Below are 19,507 nucleotides of genomic sequence, written 5' to 3'. Positions count from 1 at the left end.
TATACCAATCGATAGGGTTCGATGAATTGAGCAATGTCTGTGTGTGTGCGCTGCTTATTTTCTATCGCCTATTTCTCGGAGATGGCTGAACCGATTTGTCTTCTATTACTTTTGTTTGAAAGGTATTATAGTGGAGAATATCACTATTGAATTGTTTCATGGTCCAACTTTTCGTTTAAAAGTTATAAGCAAAAATGTGAAAACTACGTGACACGATTTTCTGCGGAACCACACAACCGATTTCAACGATCTTAGTACCAAATGAAAGCTCTTACTATTGCCAAACTTTATGCCAAGTTTTATTGAAAACTGTTACTTTTACTTTGTTACTTGGTAACTGGTAACTTGTCCAGAGCTGCTCAGCGGTGTGGTGGTGAGGGAGGAGGGATAGTGAAGGTTCGGGTGGCAAACCCCGGCTAAACTGCAACTCACCACTGACTCGCGGTACACTGATAGGGAACAAAGAAATGCGAATCTTCAATCGATGCAACACCAGAAGAAAGATTATTACAGGCCAATCCATGCTATTGGCTCAAAACGCTATACTAAAGTGAACCTTAAACCCCGATTAGCAAAACGACAAACAACTAACTCCTTTCGAGTTGAACTAAGCAGATTCACGAAATGGTGCAAAATGGAGCTATCTCTGTGTCTTGAGGAATACAGATTGAATTAGAATTTTTCTGTTTATTTCCCTCCCGTACACTCGTCAGTTTCCTCTTAATTACTAAGTTTTGGCTTAAATCTATTTACTTATCATTGCTGGTGTTACGGATGGCTATTTTTGTACAGGTCGTTTCACGACCAGGAAGCGTTGAATTTTCAGCAAATGCCGATCCCTGATCGGCGTATCATCTCCTACGCTCGCCGGCGTAGCGCTGGTTTCACGAACGGTTCTTTTCAGCAAATGCCGATCCCTGATCAGCCTACCACCGCCTACGCTGGCCTCGCGTAGCAATGGCATCTATGGTCTATCGCCACAATGGCGGATGTATTGATTACTGGAACTAACGGTGTCCTCTACAGAGGCTATGGCTGACGTATTGTTGGCCAAAACAAAGACTATCCTCAACAGAGGCAATGGCTGACGTATTGTTAGCCGGGACGAAAACTATCCTCCACCGAGGCAATGGCTGACGTATTGTTGGCCGGAACAGAACTGTCCTCAACAGAGGTACCGGATGAGGTATTGTTCGCCGGACCAAGCACTCCGAAATAACCTTCCGGTTCAAACGTCACCTTCGGTAGAATGTATCTGGAACCAAGATAAAAAGGTCCCTCTAGGACCTGCCGCGGGATATTAGCCACTTTCCGTATTAATTTTAAGCCTACACAACACCAGCACACTAGCAATACATAGTTTATACATAGTTTTACATTGTACATAGAATTTACCTTTTCATTTATCTTTTTATAACTTTTAACTGTAGTTTCTGTTGTGTCGTCGCTTTTTACTTTTCTTAGCACTATAATACAAACGTTTTAATTAGCCGTAAGTTTTATACACATTTTATCATAACAATAGGTTTTAAATAATTGACTTTTCTTCTTTTACACGACTGACACAATTGTATCATAATTCTTCTTTCTTTACCTTTCAGAACACTACTTTTTACTGAGAAAGACTTTTGTTCTCTATTCTTCACTTTGCACCACTATTATTTTTAAGTAAAATAAAAACTTTTTACGCGACTTACTGTCGTTCGCTGTTACGACAGAATAAAATTCTTTCAGCATAACAGCTGAGCCTTTTAAAGAATCTGTCAGTTGAGGTTCGGGAACGAAATTTTCCCGAACGTCAACAATGCCCTATTGTAATGGCAACCCGTCTTGTGATTTTGCACCGCGGCTTTGAATGCCAGATTCGTCTTTCCCTTTGTATCTGTGAGCGTACAAATATTGGTGACCACTCCGCCAAGACGCAAACCGCGCCAGGCTTGGAGTGATATCAGCTATATTGCTGTGAGTTTTAGTGGTGAATTCAGTAAAAGCGTACTAGTTAGAATGACCACTCCGCCCAGGACGCAAACCGCGCCAGGCTTGGCGTGCTATCACTCAAACCGCCATCTGCATTCTACCTCTCGATAAAGCTTTCCAAAGTGAATCATCCATCCGTCCGCAGACTTGGAAGGTTATCACCCACCTCGTTGACAGCTCTCCCGGAGAGGGATGCTTTTACAAAACATCTACTTTTGAGTAAACTTTCCTCCGTGAGTGGCCTCTGCATCCAAAGACTTAGAGAGCTACCACTCCTTCTGTCAAAGTTTGCTCAGAGGTGGACTTAGGAAATAGGAATAAACTGAGCAACTAGGGACAACATTTTGGATTTTGGCGGAGCTAAAATATAAATTGTAACCAACGGTTACAAAACAAACAAGTGGTTTAAAAGTTAGCCTTAAAAAACCAGTTTAGACAAGGTCCAAATGATCGCCTGTTTCTCAGAGATTGCCGATTTATGCGCTATTAGTCTCATTTGAAAGGTAATATATCCTAATAGATCACTATTGAACGATTTTTTGATTGGACGTTTAATTTGAAAGTTATGAGCAATCGTATACACCACATAAAAATTAACAATAATTTATAATGATATTAACCAAGATAATCTACCTGATTTCAATTATTGTAATATCAAATGAAAGGTTTTGACAATACGAATATATATGCAAAATTTTATAAGAATTGGTTTTACCGGTCAAAAGATATTAACCCTCGAACACGCGCGCCATCTTTTGTAACACGGTTAGTCGCGCGCACAATAGCCCAAAACCAAAGAAAACGTGCGTTCTAGAGTTTTGACTAGGAAAACTTGGTTTTAAGTTTATCGAACCTTTGGAAGAGTCTCTTGAAAATGAAAACTCTATCGTCTGGTAAAATTTAAATTTTGATTGATCCCCCTAAAAGTGAAATAAAAAAATTATTTTCCTTCAGTTTCAATATAACACATTGATGTGTTCTGCAAAGTTTTAGAGCATATTATTACAAGAAATTTTGCTGAAGACAGTAACCTTCTATCTCTTCAGCGAAGATAGAAAAATCTTATTTATTGTATATGAATTTATAAAATCAATTTTTCCATTTTAGCTCTTTTTGTAATTATTGTATGACTTTTCCATGTATTGCAAAGTTGTACAAATAATAAAAATACACAACTTTGCTGAATATAGTATACCTCTATGTTTGCTTGTTTACGAACTGTAAAACTTTGATTATAAAAAATACCCTGATTTTGACCCCGAGTCACTCGAGTACCAACAGACGGATACATTTTAAACATTTTACATTTGCTGGTAGTTATGCTGCATACAGACATCGTTTTTCCATATGAAGAAACGAGAGAAAATTCCAGTTGGGGCCAATTGCTACACCTCACATGCTACTTGCTTCGTTTCTGTGATGTCGGTTTATGCTAATCTATTTTCCTAACAATTTAAAATATTAATGCATTCAGTAATTCTGACATTTTGCTCATAACAAGTTTATTGAAGAATATACGTTAGTATATACGTAATATACGATTTGAAACTTTATAACAATATGGCATACAAAAACCTACACATGTTGTAGAAAATACAACAACGTGAGTAACTGAAGGTTAATAAAAATTGATGAAATTTATTCAAGAAAACTTTATTGTTGTGAATCAAATAGAATTGCATTACAAGAAACTATGCATAGATCAAAAACCTATAAACTAGACCTTTACTACGCAATGTATATGTTGAAGAACAATATTACATCTTACAACTTACTTTTACTTGCACTCACCCTCATCAGTAACAACTTACTCAGCAATTTCCGGAGAAAATGAACTATCAAAATTTATAAGTTCTTCTATTTGATTCAAATTTTGTAAACTTATTCAATTTCCAAAAATTTCATGTAAACCAAACGTGTCGATTTCTATTTCAAATAGCAAGTAAGACCGTATAACAAAGGTTCCTTTCACCACTAGGTGGATTAAATCAGGTTTTTTTACTACAAAGACTTTTTTATGCAACGTAAGAACCAATATAACTCAATATTTAGTGAACGGGACACAACACTAATAGATATTACAAAACGGATAACTTTTACAAAAGGTAAACTATCCGTTTTGTAAGAACTATTAGTGTTGCGTCCCGTTCACTAAATATTGAGGGACTCTTTTTTTCCTGTGTGGACTCATTTCTGCGACCAGTATAGTTGATCTATTGTGATATCGCCCGGGTGTTTGCTGTATGACCTGCACTGCATTTCTTTTTGCAATAATCGCAATTGAATGAGCGATATGCTTATTAAATGACTAAATGTTATGCGTGCTTGTATGTATTGGGGTTTACCCTTCGTTCAAAGCTTGATCTGCATTACCCACTTATTCCTCGCTACCAGTACTATCCCAAATTATAGCCGTCCCTGGCGAGCAGGGATGGTTTGATCACTTTGACTCAATTTTGATTCATTTGACAGTACCGTCTCAGCCGAACCAACCGAACCGACGATAAGTGAAACACGTTGGTTATAAACACCTATAAAAACAAAAAACTAATGAACTAGTCAAAAATCGGTCGATTCGTCGGACGCAAACGTTGGCGCTGGCGACCTATACAAATTTTATATAGGGTTTTGAAAAATAACAGCTTTGACAGCTAGTTTGTATTCGCGTTGACGACATTAATCGATCTCTTGCACACTTGTAACCTATGAGTGCGGGTGAAAATCTGCCAAAATGCTGCGATCTCTTGCGCTCTTTAACAAATTCCTATTTTGCTTCACCCCTACAGTAAACTTTTGGAGGTGCCCAAGTAACCAAGAGTTCGAATAATGGTGTCTAACAAGGGTTAAACAGCTTTATGTATATCAATCTATAACTTGCTAAGCAGCGTCACTTTTAAGTAATTAACCGAACTTTCAAGCTGTCTTGGGTTCACTGCATAGAACGCTAAGCAGCTTCGAAATAAACTATCAAAAACTAAGAAAAAACAAATTTAGCAGCACTTCTATGTTCTATTTTTATACTTCTACCTAACTTCTATATTCGTTGCATTTGCCTGCTGTTGGGTTTGAACCCGGGTGTTCCGCGTTGTTAACCTATACCGATCCACTGCGTCACCTTTGTCGTATACAAGCGATGTGAATTTTGCCAATGAGTTGTTAAGTAAAAGTTCGTTTCAGAACTTGCAGCAGCTTTATGCAGCTCGAGTTAATTATAGAACATAAAGTTTGGAACCAGGCAATTAACTATAGTAGTGAGATACCGACAGCATATGCTACACAACACAACACAATAATGAAGAGCATTACATTCTAATTTATATTTGTAATTAGAAATGTGCGAGGATTAAATTTATTCAAGTGAAATAAAAATAATTAATCTCTAATAGTTTCAGGTTCTGCTGGTTTGATCACCAGAAACATAAACAAAAAAGCAGCACGCAGAACTTGTTAGCAACTAAAGTTACTTCAGAACTTCATGTAGCATCTTAATAGCTTTGAAGTATCTATGAAGTACTCGCAGCACTTCTTAAAGCATTAAGTTCCACGTATACTTGATATACACTACTAATCAGCAAGAAAGTTCCACGGAACTGAATCTGAACTAATTATGAACTTTCGAGTTCGCGTGTCAAGTAATATTCAAACTTTTGGTTGCTTGGGTGGTAGCAGCCTTCGTTCGTCAACGCGAATAAAATATGTAACTTAGCTTTACAACAGGATGATAATTCCCAAGCAACCAAAAGTTTGAATATTACTTGACACGCGAACTCGAAAGTTCATAATTAGTTCAGATTCAGTTCCGTGGAACTTTCTTGCTGATTAGTATGATGCTGATACCATCTCCCTTGCGAATGGATTTCCCCTCCTTTTGTTATACAGCGTGACAAGTACGAAGACATTCGCAATCTGGAACTAAATCTAAAATGTCTGCTATAGCACACGAATAATAAAAGCGCAATGTCTGTTTGTCTGTGGTATAGATTTAGGGTGCTGGATGGGTTCATCTGTGGCGGATCTTCGTCTACTTTCCCGACATAGAGAGGAAAAAACAGCTTTAGATGCAACTATGATGCGAATTAGAGTCAAACTATTACTTGACATTAATATTTATAGATTGTGTTTTCGTTATTGACGAAAATATAAAGTAAGAAAACCATTATTTCTCACAATTAAAAAAAATAAAAGTCCTTTTGGTTTTCTTACGTACTTTGAATATGACACAGAGAATCTGCTAATCACTCGGAGTAAACAGGGTTGCGACATCAGTTTTTCGGCCTGTTTCTATTTTGGGCCTACCCTGTGTTATCAGCATCTTAAGGGGAAAATCATCACTAGTTCTTACCAGTATACACTACTACCACAGACAAACAGACGAGACACTCGCGTTACTTCCATCGTCCAATCAAAAACCACTCATTTTTCAAAAAAGCATGTTTCGCAACATGACCACACCGCGGCGCGCGAGTGTTACTTCGAGTTTTCAGTATAAAACCATACAAATGTAAAAGCCCTAAAGCATAAAACCCTGCAAATGCAGGCTACTCCGCGACATGCACAACAGAGGGTGCTAGTGTGCAACCAAAATGTGTAGGACGATGGTTTTTAAAGGACTTTCTTCTATGTGTCATGTCAGTTCGTCAGTGCTACTACGGTTGCAAATTCGTTTCGGGGTGAGAAATTGGTTCTTCAGATACAGATAACACGAAAACAGAGTAGACTCGAAAGTTAGAAGCATGCCGAAAATACCATCCAATGCCCTACTTGACATTTTGAGTGATTCAAACTATTTCCACATTTTTTGTGGAAATAGATAGCTCGTGCATACGACGATAAATAGAGTTTTGTAAATGATTGCTGTATGTTCATGATAGACGAAAGAAATCTTGCATATGACGAACTGCAGTTTCCGTATGACGAACTCCCGCTGGGACATGAAAATTTGTTTCGCTAAGAAAGGTGAGTTCCCAATATTTTATTTGTCGGAATGCGCGAACATGTATTGACAAAACGTGTCAGTTTCATCTCGTGACAAAAATTGAACAGTTGCAGATGTAATTCTTTTAAAATCTCGAAATAAAGTATGGATTGTGTTTCATATAACGAAGGAAGTTTGTCACCCCACTTGAAATTCAGATTGGCTGCTGTTAAGCATCTTAGTAGAATCTGTAAATTGAAAAGATAAAAAATCCTTTTATTTTACTATTTAGCACAATACTATACTTACTCAATAATAAAATTAAAAGGAAAAATTTCATTTTTTCTCAATGGCAATACTATTTAACAATTTACTAATAATACTATGCATAGCTAACATTATACACCCACCCTAATACCACAAATTAATTGATTTTCAACCAGTAGTTATATGTATTGACGATACAATTGACAGGTTCTTAGTCTAATGTGGACAAATCATGATACATAATTAGTTACCAATGATAATATATGTCTGTCTATAGGGATACCTCCAGTTCACATCAATTTAAGACTAACAACGTAGAACGTAGAAACCATGTGTTGAATTTGATCCCTTACATCTGAAACATCCCTAGCGGATGTGTCCGGAATACAGCGTACAGGCCTATCAGGCTGGTGTCTTCATTTCTCTCCTTTATGCGCCTTCTGTTTAGCGTGACTCAGAGGGATTGAGGTCGAGCCAAACAGGGTGCCTTTCCCGCACCACTATCCTTAGCTGCTGTTTTCTGTACCATCCCACACCCCACCACCCGATCTGCTACGTTGTATGGTAAGCAGCGCATATTCCTGTTGTGTGCGAGGTTTTTATGTAAAATGAGGAGGCTTGAAGTTCCCGGTTGGATAGTCGGCGGTTGGTCGGTGTCAGACCGGACGGACATATTATGTCGCTGATAGTTTGTAAGTTTTGTTAGTTTGACTCAGTCCACGAAGTACCCTCAACCTATCAATATCGTGTCCCTTTCGGTTTATTCACATCCTCAGTTTTCATGTCTGTCGTTCCATCGATCGAGTCAGTTAACATTATAGCACAAGAAAAGGCACACAGTACGGAACTTCGTCGTCATACGTAACAGATCACTTCCCAAGTTCCAAGATTCTCTGCACCGTCTGCCGCTGTCGTAACAATGCAGCCAATTGCAAGCAGAAATTCGGCCACTTGGGAGCATACTAAGGATATGTGAAAAAATAGTTGTATTTTACTGTCGAAAGTTTTGGAATAAAGTGCATCAGCAATGTCAGCTTACTGTGAGGTCCGAGATACCGCGCAGTCGAAGATTGTCAAGTGCAGTGAGCGTGTCATTAAAATCATGAAATACAAGTGCTACGCATTATGATGATGCGGACGTATCAATGCATATGTTTTAATAGGGCATACAAGTGTCTAGAGGCTTCTAGGAAATAGATATGTTTAACACGGTTGTCTGTGCATTGTGATTATTTTTAATTCTATTTGTGTAATTCAGTTTGTTTGGTTAGCGCAAATCATACTTAGACATACTGGGTAAGTGTATTTGTGTTTGTTTGTATTACTTTATAATAATCCTACTGCGATCCTCACTGCGAATATGCGTATTATTGAAATAAAACGTAACCATACGTGTTATTCGTTTATAACGCATATACAGTTAATATTGATCACAAACGATTTTTTATAAGTTGTGCTTTTGTTATTGCAGCCCCCTAGTTCCGCCAATGCAATTATTGCGTACTACTGGCACTTGAAATATAACGTTTAAGTACGTTATTTTTAGTCATCAAAATTAACGATATTTTCGATACAAAGGCGATATTTTTCGAAACCTTTCGAACCAACACGATCCCGCGAACACAACGCATATTCGCAGTGAGTCAGGTAACATAGTAGCATTGAAATCGATCGATGATTATTATACAAAGAATCTTCGGGTCTTCAACTACACCTGAGGAAACGCGTAGGTTCTTTACACAAATTTAAGCAGCTTAGATCGATTTTATCCCATTTAGAGTATTTTTATCAACTTAGATAGTTTGTTAATAAGTTGTCTTCAAATAAATAAATAATAATGTTAAGGTTAAAAACCAAAAAGGAGACAAATCCAAAACAATAATCCAAAACATTGTTTTACTTTGCTAAAAAAGTTTTTTTTTTGAATCAAGTACCTTAAATTATAGTTTCAATGTTTAAAATAAAATTATTTTCTGTATTAATAAATTTAACAAAAACTACAAGGTATACAGCCCCAAGGATTGTACGAAAGGGTGACGTAGGATTATATCAGATCATTAGATCAAAGACTAATGTAAATTGCATTTCTGGCATATGGGTCATTTCACGTCAAGTGTCCGAGTCACCTGTAATCGACCTTCTCGGATTTTCACCAAACTCGGCCAGATTGTTCGTTTTGGGTCAAGAAGCAAAAATCCCAAGTTTGGTCCCGATTGGACTTTCCCTCGATTTTTGGGAACCCCCCCTTTTATTAGAAAAAGCATCATTTTCGTCAAATTCGTTTATTTTCTTTTGCTTATATCGTCGTAAATATTCAATTTAGAAAAAAACCCAATTTCTACATTTTGATGGGAAATCATCTGAGAAATCCGAAAAAAATATTGGTTCTTAGCGGTAGCGCTGCCAAATACTTTTATTTTCGATCTGAAAACTAAATTTGTATTTTTCTCTCAATGAGTACAATTTGATCTCAAAAATTTCAACACCATCGTGTTCCTCAGACTTTTTTACATAAGAATCACTCAAAACCACGAGGTGTTCCGTCCCGTTCTCGAGATATAGTGTTTTGAAACAAACAAAACCCAATTACTCATGAAAACTGTAAACAAAATGAAACTTCCTAGCAATAAGCAAATAACAGAAAAAGCAAAATTAATATGGTTTAATCTAAAGCAACATTGCGCTGCTGTGGAAGCACATTATTAGTTTTAATTCAACAGATACGCTTTTCACCTTCTACTTGAAGGCTTCATAAATGTCCGTTTTCGAACTGTTTTGTAGTTTCGATTTTTCTTTCATTCAAGAATATAATATGGTTTCTCCTAACAGTGATGCCAACTTTACAGTTTTCACTAGTATTGGAACATTATAAATCCATATCAATATTTTATATCAGTATTAACAGTATTATATATTTTTATTTCTCCAAATAATTATTTCCTTGTGCCTTTTCTGCTTATTTTTTTGATACTTTATATGTAGTCCCTGAATTTGATTCGGAAACCGTTTTCATTACAACAGAGTTGGTACTAACAGGAATTGCGGCATGCATAGATCGGATACCAAGAATAGATGCTGCTGACAGGAAGCGATCCTTCAATATTTCCATTTCTTCGCAACATTCTGCGGTCGATACGAATTTTACATTGAGGTTACAATTATTTAGCGCCCACTCATGACGGGATTTATCGCAAGATGCTAAACGATGCGTATTACTCCGGCGACGAACTAATTTATTTCACATGAATTATATAGAAACCTAAACAATGATATATACTGCTCATTGCGTCAATACAATATAGATTTTCTATAAAATTCTTCTGTAAAAAAGTCTGAGGAACACGATGGTGTTGAAATTTTTGAGATCAAATTGTACTCATTGAGAGAAAAATACAAATTTAGTTTTGAAATCGAAAATAAAAGTATTTGGCAGCGCTGCCGCAAAAAACTAATATTTTTTTCGGATTTCCCAGACGATTTCCCATTAAAATGTGGAATTGAGTATTTTTCTAAATTGAATATTTACGAAGATATAAGCAAGAGAAAATAAACGAATTTGACGAAAATGATGCTTTTTCTAATAAAAGGGGGGGGGGGGGGGGGGGTTCCTAAAAATCGAGGGAAAGTCCAATCGGCACCAAACTTGGGATTTTTGCTTCTTGACCCAAAACGAACAATCTGGCCGAGTTTGGTGAAAATCCGAGAAGGTCAGTCACAAGTTTGTACTTTTTCTCGGTCACTTGACGTGGAATGATCCATATGTATGTTTATAAGAATCTGTGAGTGCCATTGTTTAAGTGAATGTTTAAAAGAGAAGGGTAAAATATTCAGATTCAATTCTTCATTGAATGCAATGGTGGCTTTGAAACGCCTACAACCTTGAAGACATAGAAATTTCTTTTACAAATCACTTGTGTGCATCATAAATGGTGAAATAGTAATGAATGACCACCCCACAGATTATTGTATTAAATATGATTATGCGTAGCTTGACATGTTTCAATAATCTTACTTTAACTCGCTTGTGTCCTTTAAAAGGGCTATTGGAAACAAATAACATTAAAGCCAAAGCACGTTCATCGCAAATATGACGTCCTTCTCTTTTGACATGAATGTCAACAGGCACGTAAGATAGCGGCGTCGATTCACTGTATTTTGCTCCGAGAAGGTTTTACCAGTTAACTTTCACAGCTTGCAGCTTACCACTTGTTACACAGCAGTAGATATGGCACATACGCAAAAATTTCTTTATTATTTGAATGAGAGTTCGAGTTATGAGAAAATTTGTGTTTCATTTGTATGGGAGACCCCCCCTCTTAAAACGGGAAGGGGTCTCTCCACACCATAGAAAAAATTCTTACCTCCAAAAACCCTCACATGCCAAATTTGGTTCCTTTTGCTTAGTTAGTTCTCGAGTAGGGCTGTCTAACCGGTAGTACCGGTAGTACCGAAACCGGTAAAACCGACCAATTATTGGATACCGAAATACCGGTTTTGGTAAGGCAAAAAACCGGTATTTCCGGTATTTTCTAAGATCCTAGTTTTTTTAAACTCCTTATTCAAAGAAGAACTAGGTTTGATAGAAGATTGTAAAACTGATAGAAAACCAACTTGGTGTTAATGCCGATCAGACTCTTCGGCCACTGGCAATGAAGTAGAACTGATGGTCATATAATTATAGCTCTTGAACCCGTTTAAGGCACAGTAGAGCATCTTTGCTGTAAAAATGTTTCATTGTATGAGCCAAAAGTCGTGTTTTAATTTATTTTTGAATAACTTGATATTTAAAAGCCACTAAATTATTCGGAGCTATCAAATAACGAATTTTGGAAACAAGATCAGCACCCAGCAACGTCACTTACCATAGTAAATCGTCACTCATTACTTCATCAATGAAGCTTCGTTTCAATCAGCGTCAATGAAATGGTTTTCACTTCATCATGACGCCCTGGTTTAACGTTTCATTTGAATTTCCCTGGTTTAACGTTTCATTTGAATTTCACTTGACGTGGAATGACCCATATGTATGTATATCAGAATCTGGGAGTGCCATTGTTTAAGTGAATGTTTAAAAGAGAAGGGTAAAATATTCAGATTCAATTCTTCATTGAATGCAATGGTGGCTTTGAAACGCCTACAACCTTGAAGACATAGAGATTTCTTTTACAAATCACTTGTGTGCATCATAAATGGTGAAATAGTAATGAATGACCACCCCACAGATTATTGTATTAAATATGATTATGCGTAGCTTGACATGTTTCAATAACCTTACTTTAACTCGCTTGTGTCCTTTAAAAGGGCTATTGGATACAAATAACATTAAAGCCAAAGCACCAGTCAACAGGCACGTAAGATAGCGGCGTCGATTCACTGTATTTTGCTCCGAGAAGGTTTTACCAGTTAACTTTCACAGCTTGCAGCTTACCACTTGTTACACAGCAGAAAATATGGCACATACGCAAAAATTTCTTTTTTATTTGAATGAGAGTTCGAGTTATGAGAAAATTTGTGTTTCATTTGTATGGGAGCCCCCCCCCCCCCTCTTAAAACGGGAAGGGGTCTCTCCACACCATAGAAAAAATTCTTACCTCCAAATACCCTCACATGCCAAATTTGGTTCCTTTTGCTTAGTTAGTTCTCGAGTAGGGCTGTCTAACCGGTAGTACCGGTAGTACCGAAACCGGTAAAACCGACCAATTATTGGATACCGAAATACCGGTTTTGGTAAGGCAAAAAACCGGTATTTCCGGTATTTTCTAAGATCCTAGTTTTTTTAAACTCCTTATTCCTAAGTTTGATAGAAGATTATAAAACTGATAGAAAACCAACTTGGTGTTAATGCTGATGAGACTCTTCGGCCACTGGCAATGAAGTAGAACTGAGGGTCATATAATTATAGCTCTTGAACCCGTTTAAGGCACAGTAGAGCATCTTTGCTGTAAAAATGTTTCATTGTATGAGCCAAAAGTCGTGTTTTAATTTATTTTTGAATAACTTGATATTTAAAAGCCACTAAATTATTCGAAGCTATCAAATAACGAATTTTGGAAATAAGATCAGCACCCAGCAACGTCACTTACCATAGTAAATCGTCATTCATTACTTCATCAATGAAGCTTCGTTTCAAAAATGGCTTCAATCAGCGTCAATGAAATGGTTTTCACTTCATCATGACGCCCTGGTTTAACGTTTCATTTGAATTTTTCTATCAAATATTCAGTAGAAGGCCAGCAACTTTGAATACAATTGAATTAAATTTGAGTAACCTTTTCTACAATTTAACGCCTATTATAATTAACCTACGCAACATCGACAAATCGTGCCTGACTGTCAGTCTTCGTCATTGGAAATCACTAATTTCAGCTGAAGCTTGCTTGAATCATTCTGTGCAACAAATGAAACCAGTCGCTTAATGTAAGCGAAGGTAAGAGAAAGTTAGCATTATTTATTTCTTTCGACAATGCCGGGCCCTGACCAGAATACGGGGATCTTTGCACTTTTTGAGTATTCTAGCCAACAAAGGATCTGCCAGGAAAGAATTTAGAATATTTCCCAAGTCTTTCGAATGATATATTGATTAAACAAGCAAATGAAATCTTCAAGCCACTATTTGCGAATTGTCGGATTGATAACAGAGAAGAGAAGGTATCTGTGAACCATAATAAAGAGGATAACGCTATGCAAGGGTGTTTCGGTTTCGGGATGAAGAAAAAATTCGCGAAGAGACTGTAGAAGACCGGGGCATTCATTATATTGAAAGCTGCAATACAGGGTTTTTTTTAAACAGTTAAAAGCGGCTTTCCCTACTATAAATTTCAAGAAATAAAAGGAAAATACCTGATGCGCTGAGACCCATTCGTCGAACCTCGATGAAAGTGGAAGTTTTTCTAATCGTTGGAAGCGTTGGCAACAAGGCCCGTTCTAGCACGGGAAATAAATTGCTAAGCGTATTATATCTGCTTAAATTCCACTTTGTTAAGCAACATTACTGAAGCTAAAGTTTGAAAATAAGAATATTTACTGAAAAAAATCAACATTTCTATTGATTTCGAATAATTTGCCAATACCGGTATTTTACCGGTATTTTCTACGCCAATACCGAAATACCGGTTTTCATCGAAAGCACCCAATATCGACAGCCCTATTACCGAGTTTTGAGGATATCTGTGTTTCATTTGTATAGGAACCCCCCTCTTACGCTCTACTTAAAATTGCTCTCTTACCCCCTTCGTAAAATTGCTGATAATTTTATCTGTCCAACGATATCTAAATTGTTCAGTTTCGTTCAGTAGTTTAGTAGTTATTAGCATTTGAAATCTTGCATTTAAACGTTACACTTCCATTTTCGTTTTCACAATGTGCTACCCAGTCCCAGTTTAGTAAACAAAGACGTAGTCCTACGTCAAAAGTGATAAATTATTTACAAAACTTTTAAATTCTAAATCATTAAAATAGGACGAATATGTGAACGTTATGATCAAGGATGGCTCCATCATTTTGACTCAATTTTGATTCACCGTCTCAGCCGAGCAAAATTTGTTAAAGAGATGTATTGGGCATTTGTAGAACAAGTTATTACAATGCAAAACCGTAACAAGTTACGGTTCTACAATGCTAGTATGAATGTTTACTTAGTCACTATAGAGTTACTAGCATTGCAGCGCTGTAACTACAAAAGATACAGTAAAATTTTGTTCAGTAAAATTGTAGATAATAACCAGTTATATAAATGTCCGATATTTCACTTTAGCGCGGGCCCCGATAAAGCTAGTGGGTCTTGGCCATATTTGTAGACCTCTGCCGGGAGTCGGTCCTTTCCGGCGGCTCTATTATTCTTCAGCAGACGAATTTCTCGCCGGATCTCTTTGAGATCGGGAGCCGGCACGCTGTTGTCGTTTGTAGTCACTCCGAGGTTAACTTCCGTTGCGTCTCCCGCTGCTATATCACCGTTGAGGTGTTCATCGAAATACTGCTTCCACCTATCGACCACTTCGTGCTCGTTCGTAATTAGATCCCCTCACACATGTCAGGTTTAGGTGTGTAGCCCTTACGAGTTTGGTTCACCTTCTCGTAAAACTTGCGCGTGTCATTAGCCCAACTATTCCGGGTTCCAGCTCCTCACGATCTCTGTCCTTCTGGCACTTTTTCCTCCTCAGGATCGTGGTCAACTCATTCCGCGCTCGTGGATATTTGGCTAAATTATCTTTCGTGGATATGCTTAGATAATTTTTCCAATCTCTTTTTTCTGCTATATCGCTTGTTGGCATTCCCCGTCAGATCAATCATTTCATGCACTCGAGATTTCCACTCCTAGCACCGCGGTTGCGGCCTCTTTGACGGCTGAGCGTATCATACTCCATCCGTTTTTGAGGGTCGAGGTCCTTCACAGAGGAAGGCAGACTTTCATCCACTACAGGCGCGTAGCTTCCGAATGTTTAACCGAGGAGGGCGGCTTTGTCACGAGGTATAAACCGTCTATAGTTTTAAGCGCACATGTACTGCTACTAGGTAATGGTCCGAGTCGATATCCGCACCCCGTGGGGAGCGAACGTTGGTGATGTTCGAAAAAAAACCGGCCTTCGATGAGAACATTGTCGATTTGGTCCGGTCTACCTTAGTGTGGACAATGCACGTTTATGATGGTGTAGTTGAAGAAACGGCTTTTTATCATCAACACGCACATCCTCTCGTTGATCGCTTTCCAGTTCATTACGCGATCCTGCATTTTGCCCAACACTATACGAAGTCCGTTTCCAGCTCGTGGATCGCTCCATCACTCTGGAAAAATTGGGCTTTGGAACCACGGATCCACCACACCTTCTCGCCTTTACGACAGATATTCTGCAGTACCACGATGCCAAACTTTCTGCTATCTGCACCAACGAAATTTAGCGATCTGCAGTTCCAGCAACAAGTCTCCATTCCATGTCCCTATTTCGTCGCCCTTGTCCATGCCGAATGCTCCGAGTAGAATTTTCTTGACTCTTTTTAGTTTTAGTTTAGTGAGTTTAGATAGCTAGCCGTACTAGGGCTTACGCTACCGAACCTCGTGATGAGGCTGCCATCTTACAGTGTCGAGACAACACTGTGCCTCTTCCCTGTTGGTATACGACCTTAGTTTCCACCGGGGTTGATTACCTGATCTTCGCTAAGGTTGCTCGTACTCCGGTTGGTACCACGTGGAGGTAGGGATAGGAGTTGCTGGATAAGAGGCTAAGGACCGCTACGGGGTCTGTTTTGCGCATTGTCCAACCATTTACCAACCGGCAATACACACAATACACACCTAATTTGAAATGTTAAAATCTAAAATGCATTTCATAGCATTTTCCCTCAGCTTTCCGATGGTTGTCTTAAAATAAAAATTGTTTTGGGGAGCTCATGGCGAAGAACGACGAAAATCTTGCATTAACGGTTTCTACGACTGCTCATCAGCAAAGTTATTATACGACTCCGTTAATTGGATTATTCCAAATTCTGTAAGTTTTTGTAATCATAAAAATATTTTGCTGTAGAGAATATTGTTATGGATAAGCTAATATCTTTTGCTGACATATGTTGCTAAGTATCATGAGTCTGGAGTGTGTAATGATCTTGGTGATATAGGTTCATTACTCTCGCTGGTGTTAAATAATAATAAAATTGTACCGACGCACAGTGGGACGGATTCCAAAAAAGCCGGACATCAGCTTTTGCGGAGAAACTACTATGTCTCTGTCTCTAGGAAAGTTTTTTGGTTTTCGAAGTATTTTTTTGTTATTTAAAAAAAATTGCCATCTGAAAAAATATAGACCGATGAACAATCAATTGCATGAAACATTGATTTATGAAATTATAGATATATTCACATTGTTACTTAGGTATAGAAACATCTGTATTTTAGCAGTTGCAGCGAAGGTATTATTTTTATCGAATTTCCAATTTCTTTTTAAGTGCAACTGTAAACTAAGGAATCTTTAAAGCATTTTTTAAACGAATCAACATTCCTCTATTAAGGTTAAGGTTGAAAAGAAGATGAGTTATGTCAGTATTACACTTTAATTGAATCTATAACTGATTACTTTTGCTGACGGCAAAGTGTCCTTTGCCACTGTTTCGGTGGTACTGATAATTAGAAACCTTACTTGGAAGAGTATTTATGTAAACCGCATTTTGCAGTATGGATGCAGCTTGTTTAGTTGATTTTTGTGCAGCATTGACGAAATGTTTTACCGCAATCTATCAATTCCATTCAAGTAAATCCGTTCAAATTTTTTTTCTCATACTATAATCATATTTTCATCTACTTTCGAAAAATTGCTAAAAACCATCACACTCATTAAAAATTTTTACTGCCTATATAAATTTCAAAGTTACGTTACTAACATGAACATTTTTTCGGAGAAAAAAACTGAAAAGAATTCATTTCGATTCCGCTAGATTAATTCCGCCAATTTCTAGCGTTGTCAAGTGCATTCGAAAATGGGGCGTTTCCCAAATATTTACTTGCATTCAGCTTCCCCATTTGTGAGGTGAACCTCGCCGCTTATGCTGATTGCAAATGCTGGCACGTGATTGGTCGCGCCGCACAGCAGAAACAGAAATCGGTTGCACCACTCTCCTCTAGCCAACGATTGGTTGGCTGGAAGAGGAAGAATGGAAACCACACCAGCCAAACCATGCCGGTTACAGGCTGCGATCCAACGGAGAAATGAATGTGGGAATACAAATTCAAATCGATGTGTTGGTTATACAATTTCGCTATGCTATAGCGCTGCCTATAGGAAGGAGCGCGTTACGAGATACGTTAGCATAACAACAGAATGCATGCGAGCATAAAATCCCAGCGGAAATGAAATGACAACCAGAAAAAACACAAACAATAGCTGCAGCATATTTCTGTTGGTTTTAATACCAATTATTTGTAAACTACACACCTTTTAAAGTTGAAAAATCTACAATTTTATCCTATTTTCAGATCATATTAGCATCAACGACTGCAACCATAACGACGGCAACGAGCCTCAGGAAGGAGGAGCTATGTATATATCATGCGAGAGCGCCGGTAGTACAACTTCCATGGAGCCGGAAACGGGATACGTCCCGAACAATCCCCTGTTTGGAGTGCCACTCGACAGCCCGCAGGTGAGTAATTTCGCGGTCGTATGTTTGGTGAGAATGATGAAAACATCCCCGCTACGCAGAATGAAATGCTTTCCAGGAGAATTTAGTCTTAACTTTCATCCCGTACGATTCAGTTCAGTGGTTTACTCCAAAACTCTTCACCAGTGTGCAGTGAAAGTGAAACTGATAGTTGGTGACAGCATAAAAGAAGCCTTTGCTCAGTGAAAGCCGCACATGAGGATTAAACAAGTGTGTTTCGAGTACATATTGGATTATATCGATAGCTATCTAAAGATCAACGAACAAGTGATAGTTGAACTTGACATTAGTGGTGAAAGGATTAAAGTTCTTAGGTGACGTCTGAAATTGCAGCTTCTGGCAGATTGTGAAAACTAAACATAATAAACAAATTAAATTACTCCACAGTCACTTTTATATGCGGTTCTTTTTAAAACAAAACTTTTCGTTTTAATTAAGATTTAAGAATTATTTAAAGTAAAATATTGCTTTTCTTTCTTTTGTTATCTGCCACATATTTCAAACTCTGTACGTTTTTCAATCATGTACTTTAACTTAACGGTGCTGTATAACTCACTTTTAAATTATAAAACTCAACTGTTGAAAATAAAGCAAAATTAAACACTCGGCTTGCGTTCACCTTATTTTGAAATTAGCGTTGCATTGCATTGCACTAAAAATTTACTAAATGTAATGAAATTTCGATACAAATCGATGATACTGGGACACGGTCAGTAAATAATCTGAAAAAATTGGTAGGGGAAAGTAGTCAACAGTGAGACAACAGAAACAGTTAGACAATGTGAATAAGTTCACCATAGAGCATTCAAGATCCATGTTATTTTCCTGGAATGTGAAGTCTATGAAACTACATGACGTGATTTAATTTGAGAAAAAGTATGAAGGTCTGTGCCTAGAACACGTATGAAGGTCTGTGCACGAACGTGGGATTCACGTAAGACTACGAAATCGAATCGAAAAAACTTGACATTTTGCAAACGTTTGTCACGCAAAGTTTCAATTTAGTGCACTGTAATAAAAGCTCTGAAACATTCCTATGAATTTGAAACAAAATACAATGTTTAAATTTCCTAAATACTCAAACTCTGTATATCAGTTTTATCCGTTTCTTAGAGTTTGTACTTCCAATAAGAGTTTCACCAGGTCACAATAACACTTCTGGTGATTGGCGACGATACACGATATCGCATTTTGAAAATTTTA

At 37.6% G+C, this 19,507-nt stretch overlaps 1 protein-coding gene across 1 annotated transcript in view; it reads left to right on the top strand.

Annotated features, from left to right (window-relative positions):
- Positions 1-18,172: 18,172 nt before the first annotated feature.
- Positions 18,173-19,507, top strand: part of LOC128745147 (protein glass) — a 39,106-nt gene continuing 37,771 nt past the window's right edge. Inside the window, exon 1 of the mRNA XM_053842147.1 lies at positions 18,173-18,286. Coding sequence (XP_053698122.1) covers positions 18,182-18,286 — 105 coding nt within the window. The 5' untranslated portion in view covers positions 18,173-18,181. The remainder of the gene's footprint in view (positions 18,287-19,507) is intronic.

The sequence above is a fragment of the Sabethes cyaneus genome, chromosome 1 (genome assembly GCF_943734655.1).
Source record: "Sabethes cyaneus chromosome 1, idSabCyanKW18_F2, whole genome shotgun sequence".
NCBI lineage: Eukaryota > Metazoa > Arthropoda > Insecta > Diptera > Culicidae > Sabethes > Sabethes cyaneus.
Note: the sequence above shows the minus strand (reverse complement) of the source record. Positions and strands in the feature narration are given on the sequence as shown.